This window comes from Hydra vulgaris, chromosome 01 (assembly GCF_038396675.1).
Source record: "Hydra vulgaris chromosome 01, alternate assembly HydraT2T_AEP".
NCBI lineage: Eukaryota > Metazoa > Cnidaria > Hydrozoa > Anthoathecata > Hydridae > Hydra > Hydra vulgaris.
Genome location: NC_088920.1, coordinates 14,444,918 through 14,454,198, shown reverse-complemented (window position 1 = coordinate 14,454,198; position 9,281 = coordinate 14,444,918). Strand labels below are relative to the sequence as shown.

At 31.7% G+C, this 9,281-nt stretch overlaps 1 protein-coding gene across 1 annotated transcript; it reads left to right on the top strand.

The window, feature by feature from the left end:
- The first annotated feature begins 6,017 nt into the window (after positions 1 to 6,017).
- LOC136074130 (uncharacterized) lies at positions 6,018 to 6,959 on the top strand. Its single transcript, XM_065786431.1, has one exon. The coding sequence runs from the start codon at positions 6,018 to 6,020 to the stop codon at positions 6,957 to 6,959; it is 942 nt and encodes a 313-aa protein (XP_065642503.1).
- The last annotated feature ends 2,322 nt before the right edge of the window (positions 6,960 to 9,281 follow it).

Genomic DNA, 9,281 nt, shown 5'->3' with positions numbered 1-9,281 from the left:
GAAAGACTGAGGTTAAGAAACCTTTCTTTTCTTTAGATAAATTGAACTAACTTCAATTAAAACTACTTTGCAGGTGAGCTTTTGTTTCTAAAAAATACTTTTGAAAATAAATTTGTTATAAGTTTAAAGCCAATTTTTGTAATAACTTCATGATAATTTCTAAGTAATCACAACATGACTGAAGTTGCACGATTTCTGAGAAGTGAGGCAGGACGGAAATGTGTGGAATCTTGTTTCAATATTAAATTGATTGAGTACAACGAAATGATTGGAAAAGTATTCAATTGTGATAAATTCCCATTGCTATTAGAATTAAATGAAAGCGAAGAGGTAAGTAAACAATTTTCAAAATAAATTTTTTATAGCTAGATTGCGATTTGTATCATTCATTTTATTTTTTTATGAATGTATAGTTGGTAGAAAAAGATACTCCTATTGTGTATTGCAATGACATTGAAGAGCTTGTAGCCAAGGTACTTCATCACAGAATTCGTGGAACAAATGATGTTGATATCAAATTAGGTGTAGATGGAAGGCAGGGATTCCTAAAAGTTACACTGCCAATAACCCTAAAACAAGAGTTTAAAAATAATAAATTCCACAGAAACTGAGCAAGTGTGATGGATATGCGCACAAAGATTTTAAAGATTCTAGCGTCCACAAAACTATTTTATAGGCCATTTCGCCTTTATTGAACAAAAAGACCATAATTTGCGGTTAATTTTGGTTAGGTAAACATTTCATCCTTAGATTACACAGTATCTGCAGATCTAAAGGTTTTGCTTTACATAGTTGGAAAACAAACTGCAACATCAAAGCACCCTTGTCCGTATTGCATCACGTAATCTCCTGACTTTCAAAAAGCAGATCATTATACTCTAGAGTCTTTGTTTAGATTGTACGACCAATGGATGGCTGATGGTGCAATTTAAAAAAAGCAAAAAAGTACATAAAAAATGTTAATCTTCCTTTATTTAAGGCAACAAAAAAAAAAAAAAATTACTAGAATTTGTAAAAATTCCTTGTCTACATTTGTCTATACTGCTAGGTGTTGTAGACAAAATTTTAAAAGAGATTGAAAAAATTTATTTGAAAACAAGGAGTGTAGGTTATAGTTTGTCAACCAATATCTGTCTAAAATAAACATCTGTAGAGTGTCCTACCAAGGGCAGCATCATTTGGTAGGCAATGCTTGCAATAAATTACTTAAAAACAAAAACAGCTTTGAACTGTTTTTTCAAGAGTCTAGTCTCGGAGTTTCCGCTGCCAAATATATTAAGGTACTTGGAGATTTTGAAAAAATAGTCCATAGTTGTTTTTAAAAATCATTAAGCTCCAAATATGTTAAAGATTTAGAGAAGTTCTCTACGAGCTATAAAAATCTAAGGGATACATTTTCTTTTTAAGGTACACATCGTTGAGCAACATATTATCGAATTTATCGACATGAAAGTTATATATCAAACCAAAGACATCACGTCTTTGGTTTGATAATTAACTTTTAAATTTGACAAAAAAAATTAAAGAAAATGAAGATTTGCAAACACAAACGCACACAAACGCACACAAACCAAACACAAACGCAAGTTTTTTTATTTGATAGATACATCTTACTTTATATTTTATATTACTAATTACCTTATATTTATATATTTTAGATTCAATAGATACATTTTTACTTTATATTTTATATTACTATTTACCTTATATTTATACATTTTAGATTCAATAGCTGTAAAGAGAAAATCTTCTATGACGCAATCACAATTTTAGCTACCATTTAAATCTCCCTTCACTTCATTTCATTCTTTTTCTAATGTATTATCAAATGAGTCACAATCCTCATTATTTACATCTTCATGTTTCTCCCAAAATAAAAGAAAAGAGATTTCTCCTATCATTTTACCCCCAATCCATTGGCAACCGTTAAAATCGATAAAACCGCGACGAATTTTAAAACCATCGTTCTCATCACAGCCTATTTCTCCATTTATTTCAACTTCATCTGCATCAAAAACCTATGAACAAAAAAGTATTAGTACTTCAAATATTTCATTAAACAAGTTTCGATTAACAGAAGCAAGTATCGAATAATTTACAATAAAATTTACTTAAAATTATGCCAGATTTCATCTTTTATATTGCTATAAAGATAAGTTTTTGGGTTTTTTAAAAATTTCTTTTTTAAATTTTACAGGATTTCAGTATAAGGTTCTCTACAAGTTACAAGTGATTTTAGAAGAAATAAAGAACCAGGGTGAAATAAATGAATTGTCTAATTTGACTTATTTTATAAATCAAATATTTATTTTTTTTCTAAACATATTCGCTTCCAATAAGGCTGCTAGCAGCCACTAATTAAAGTTGGAAGTTATTTAAAGAGAAAAGATGAAGATTGTAGAGCAAGATAACGATTGGCAGGCGACTTAAAGGATTGCAAATTATATGAATCAGGAAAGCAAGATGAAGGAAGCGAATTCCAAAGAGCTGATGTTTAAGGAAAAAAACTAGACGAATAAGCGTTTTTGGAGCACTAAGGAAAAGTCACAGAAAAAAGATAAGACTTTATTGAATGACGAGTAACACGAGAATATAATATAGTAGATGGCACAAGAGACGATAGCTATAATTGGCACTGCTCTTTAGAGCAGTGCCAATTATAGTATATGTAGAAAAGAGAAAGAGAAGCAACATTACGACGATGTGTTAATAATTGGAGGTTGGCTGCAAGAGCAGGTCCAACTATGTTTACAATGCATTTTTGCACCTTGTCTAAAAGAAAAAAGGCATCATTAGAAGAACCGCCCCAAATATGGCAACGGTAGTCCATACAAGGCCGGATTTGAGAATTATAGAGATAGAGAATAGAATCCGAAGTAAGAAAGTGACGAGCTCGATAAAGAGATACATCCTTAGCAGATGCTAATTTTGCAACTGATTTAATATATGGTTTCAAAGAAAGATTGGAAGAAAGAGTTAATCCTAGAAGATGAAGAGTAGATGACCCATCGAGTACATCACCGTTCATAAATATAGGAAGATCTAAATTATTGCGATAACAATTGCCTGAAAAAAATTGGGTTTTATCTGTATTGAAGTTCACCAGCCACTGTAAGCCCCATGCTGAAGCACAAGCAAGATCCTTTTTAAGCTCAAATGCCCCCTCTAAGCAAACAGAGGGTGTTGGTTTTTTATCACAACAAAAATAAATGGTAGTACCATCAGCAAACAATGCCACCGTAGAGGTAAGAATATCTGGAAGGTTGTTAATGTAAATTAAAAAGAGTATCGGGCCAAGAATAGAACCTTGAGGAACCCCTGAAGTTACAGAATCAAAAGAAGAATGCTGTCTATCGAGGACAATTTTTATACTACAATTGGAAAGAAAGGATTCAATAATCTTTAAGATGTTGCCAGATACACCATAAGAAGAAAGCTTATGGAGAAGACCAACATGCCAAACTTTATCAAAAGCTTTTGAAATGTCAAGAGCGATGGCCTTACCTTCTCCACCTTTTTCTAATGCAAGATAAAACCTATCAGTTATTACTGTTAGCAAACAGCTGTAGAACGAGAATATCGAAATCCATATTGATGGTCAGTAAGTAAGTTATTATATTCAAGATGAGAAATTAGGTGTTTGTTAGTTTAAGATTCCAAAACCTTGCTTAAGATAGGAAAAAGACTTATGGGGCCGTAGTTAGACGGATCAGATCATTCTCCAGATTTTTTAAAGATAGGAATAACAGATACCGCTTTCCAACAAGCTGGAAAACACGACTCTGACAAGCACTTGTTGAATAGTTTTGAGAGTATATACGACAGCTCAGGAGAACACTTCTGCAAGACAATAAATGGTATGTTGTCCGGGTCACAAGCTGTGAAGAGTCTAGGTAGGAAACACTTTAGATACAGAAGCTGGAGTGATATGAATGTCAAGACAACCTGTTTGTTGGCAATATCCGGAAGAACGCAACTAGTGAAATCAAAAGATAATATTAATGAAAAGTTTTTAGCTAAATTAAAGTCTTTAGGTGAGGTGACAAAGTCTTAACCATACAAGAGAGGTGGAATTAAAGATTTGTCCTTGTTATTATTACTATTAAAGTTTCTGCAGAAGTCACGAGAGCCTTATTTTTGAGATGATATCGAGGTTTCATGACCTAAGAATAGCGGGTTTTGGCGTCAGAAAATACTTTTTTACAATTGTTTCTAGCAGTAATAAACAGACGTCTGTTTTCTGGAGAGTTTTGTTGTTTTGCTGATAAATATGGAAGTAACGGTTTCGATTGGCTATCGCAGCAGCACAGAGTGAGGAATACTATGGAGGAGAGTGAAACTTGACCGGTAAATGATTTGGGTTGTCAGGTGCAAGTAGGTCTGGTGAATTTTGCAAGAGATAAGACTCAACAAAACAAAAGTTACTTTGAAGACCACGAATATTAGTGAATGATAGGTTGAGAGAACTTGGTGATGATGATGGTTTTTTGTGTTTTATAGTTTTTGGTACTTTATTCATTTTTAAATTATAATGAAGAACTTGACTCAAAGCATAGATAGTACTCAGAACACTGTTTATTAGCCCAAGCAATTGCCTCATTACTACTAACAAACCCTAAGCCGTAACAAAGGGCTCCACATGTGGCCTCCGCAAAACACACCATATGTACCAACAGGGACAAACAATGTCAGATTTGGAAGGTTTTATTGAGTACAAAAAGAAGCAAACAATAACAGGTGTGTACAAAGTACTAACAGGGACAAACAATGTCAGATTTGGAAGGTTTTAGTAAGATTGACGAGGGGTTGAATAATATTTATCAACGCACTCGTTTGGTAGGTTTTAGTATAATTAAGTAATACAAAATGGTACGTAATTTCGCACTTATGTTATAGATTTTTCATGGATCTATCTTTCTACAATAAGGAATTTTAAACATAATGGGTTGCCAAAATACCATATTGGATTACTATGTTTTGCACATTCAATTTATATGTTTACTTAGATATTTATACGCATTTATTGTATAATTAAATATTTTTTTTAGAGAACTCAGCTTTCCAAAATTGGTGGTGTTTCATGCTATACAAATGTAAAATCAATACTTTTAAAGTATGTATATTTGAAAAAATGTTCAGTATTTATTTACTTAATTAAATCCTATGTTTTTAACATTTTGCTTTACATAAAATGTATGAAATAAAAAACACTAGATTATATGAGTTAATATTTATGATGGTTAAGATAAAGCCCGATTTTTTTTAAATTGCTGATGTCTGAAAATGGTGGCGGAAGATGATTATAAAACAGAAAATCATAACTCTCCTCTGCCAGCTATATTCTTTGATTACATACTTTAATATATGCTAGATATTTATTAATAATTCGTTTTACTACCAAAACTCATGACGGCGCTAATGCAGTTTCTCCCCCCCCCCCTTTTTTTTTATGATTGATTATGATAGAGAATTTTATGCTGATTAAGAATCGTATAAAAACATAGGTCTGAAAATCAACGGAAAGTGCTCTAATTCGACGTTAAAGTTTAAAAGAATCTCAATATAAACGCTAATATTCGCCATTTTTTCTAAACCTTATCAAAATTAATTACTATTAACCTTGCGCAATAAACTTAGCTGGTTTCCGTCAGCATTGAAATTGATATTTCAAAATGTTACAATCAAATATGAAAAGAACCTTAGAATGTGGACAAATGAATAGATAAATAATATCTGGTGGCTATTTTTTACGATAACGATTTGTTTAAACTGGGGTGTTTGATTTTTTGGTATTATGTAAATGAAATATAACTTTTATTAAATATATTTAAATAATTCTTCAATTAGATAATATTAATTAACAAAGTTATCAATTTTAAAAAATTTGTTTGAATCTGTAATGCTTTTCTTTAAATTTTTTTCAAAAGTTTTAATTTAACCCCCTTTTAAATTTATATGTTTTAAAAGCTTTTTTGGAAGTAAAAATGACATTTTGCGCTTAAAGTATATAAAGCAACATGGCTCTTCGAAGACCAATAATGAACGACTTTGACTCACTTTCGCTAACAGAAATTGGAGCAAAATTTAAATACAATTTAGAAGATACAATTCGTTGGTGCAGAACTCATGGTTTACTGGCTGAAAGTATGAGTTGTAGTGTATGTGGCGTTCCGTGCACACAGCAAGCTAAAAACAACGCAATCGATCAAGTAATTTGGAGATGTCCGGTGAAACGTTGTAAAAGAACTTTTAGCATAAGAAAAGGCAGCTTCTTCGAGAAATCCCATTTACACTTGTGGCAGGTATTAGGCTTGACTTACGTTTGGAGTAGAGACGCAGGTAAAAGTCGAGGGTTTTCGGTAAGCGATCTCAGGCAAGAGCTTAATATTGCATCTGATCACACTATTGTTGATTGGAATCAATTTTGCAGAGACATTTGCGTCGAGTACTTCCTCAATAACCCTGACCCAATAGGCGGTCCTGGGTGCATTGTTGAAATAGATGAATCTGTTTTTTGTAAAAGAAAGAACCACGTTGGTCGCATAACCCAGCAACAGTGGATATTTGGTGGTTATGAACCTGCGACTAAAAAAGGATTTTTAATTCCAGTGCAAAATCGCGATGCGGCAACATTGATTCCAATCATACATAAGTGGATCCTACCTGGCACTACTATCTGGAGTGATATGTGGGAAGCATATAATGGCTTGCAAGGGCCTTTATATCAACACGGCACAGTTAATCACACCTACAACTTTGTGGATCCGCAGACAGGAGTAACTACAAATCATGTGGAAGCTATGTGGTGTCGAGCTAAAGCAAAATTCAAATCAATGATGGGTTCGACTAATCGCGAAATGATAACAGATTATTTATCAGAATTCATGTGGATGCAAAGATTCAACGAACATCGTTTTTATCATTTTTGGGACCAGGTTGTAACAGCATACCCAGTCTGACCAGAGTAGTGCTTACTGTGTGCATAGGAAACATCGCGTACATTATAATTTATACTCTAGGATCATTGTAAACCAAAAACGGCTATTTTCATAGCCACAAAAATTTATTTAAAATATTTTTTGCAGAGAACATTATTGAAGTATGTTCATAAATAAAATTTGAAATGAACATACTGAATGTTTGTACGTTTTATTAATAAAATTTGAAATAAACACTTTAACGAACATCAATAAACATCAGTATGTCCATGAATAACATTAGTTATTTTAAAAATTTCAATAAATTTGAATAAAATCTAATTTATTCTTTGGTCTTGCTTAATTATGAAAATAAAATAAATTTAAAAAAAAATGACGAATCATATGTTAATTACTTTTTAATTGCATTGTATCTTTACAATAGTTTCATTTTTAATGAATTTAGTTTTGAAATTCTGTTGGTTAGCACGAAAGAATTTTTTAAATTGTGCGTGCAAATTTCACAAGATGAACATGTTTTACTTAAAACATGTTCGTTACGTAGTAAACGTAAAAACCACGTTAACTACGAGTTAATTATAGTGACTAAAACAGCCATCAACAGTTATTTTCAAAATGGCGAATATTAGCGTTTATATTGGGATTTTTTTAAACTTTGACGTCGAATTAGAGCACTTTCCGTTGATTTTCAGACCTATGTTTTTATACGATTCTTAATCAGCATAAAATTCTCTATCATAATCAATCATAAAAAAGGGGGGGGGGGGGGAAACTGCAGTAGCGCCACTCATGACAAACAAATTAATGTCTGTTTTAATATGGATGGAATGAGGAATAAAAATGCTTTTTTAAGACAAATCTGATGAAGATTATTGCTCGTCCATATTTTTTTTTATAATTATAATATAATATAAATAATCAAGGATGAGTTTTAATAATCTTAAAGATTTGATAAAATAAAAAATCATTTTTATAGTTTTTTATTTTTAATTAGATTTAAAACAATGGAGTTTTATTTTCAGGGATGCATTCAAACAATTATGTTTTACTCATATTAATAATAAAGTGGCTTTTTTGGGTAATTTTTAATTATTTAGGGCCTACACCTCAGCCTGTTCTATCCGCCGGATAGAAAAGGTGGAGGTGAACTGGATAGAGAAAATCATAATGACAGTTTTCAAGATATTTTTTAAATATTTTTGTAACGCGAAATATCTTTAAAATAGTTTATGGTGCAAATTGAGTTTTATATCTGCACTTGCTGACATTCCGGTTATGTTTTCTAAACTTTAAAATCCAGTGGTAAAAACCCCACAATGGTGGGGTTTTTAAGTTAAGCTATGAGCCTAATTCAGCTATCAAATAACTGCGATTACTAAATTACGATGTAGCTTAACGAACGTCGTTTGAGCGCTTTAAAGACGTTCTGAACATCTTTTGAACGTTTAAATGACGCTTTTTCTGGGCCAAATTTCTCCTGTTCTATCATTATCATTTTAGTACGCAAATAAAACTTTTACGTCTCTAAAGAACATCTTTTGAACGTCCGAAAAAGACGTCTTTAAGCGTCTAATTTAGAATCAGTTTTGAACGCGTCCGAGACGTTACGTCAAGACGTCCATTGTACATTTTTTGTACGTCCCCGTGTTTGCTGGGACTTTATATACATTTATTATTAAATTTAATTTTGTAACAAATAGAAGTTGAACAATCTGTCAGAAGCCTAAACGTTAACTTATATATTTGACAGTGGCTTGGCGCTATTGCAGTCAGAAGCGGAAACGGATATTTGGTAATTTTGCTTAACACACACCGATAACCATCTTATCCAAGTAGGCTATTTAAGGCTTTTTGCGCAACATATTAAACAATCTGAAAATGCATTATATTTAATCTGGAAATGAGATTATATTGATTATACTCAATAATATATAGTGAATAACATATTGGGATTAATAAGAATTAGTGATCATTTTCGACAAATTAGATTCAGCGTGCGCAAGAGGTTCATCTAAAAAATTATGGATATTATTGTTCACATGAGTCAGCTGTTCGGAAGACACAGTAATTTGGTTGATGCAAACCGTAAACACCATAACAGAAGGCAAAAACCATTAAAAAAAAAAAAACGTTTTATTTTTTCAATAGTGGTTTCTCTGTGACAAAACCAGATGGTCTTTATAAACTATCCGCGTTCTTTAAATTTATTTTTATGCCTTATTTATTAAAGATATCTTGTTAACTTTTCTTTTTTTATATTACTTGTATATGTAATATTGTAATAAAGAACAAATAAAAAATGATAATAATAACAATAACAGTGTTGAAAGATTATCTCAATCT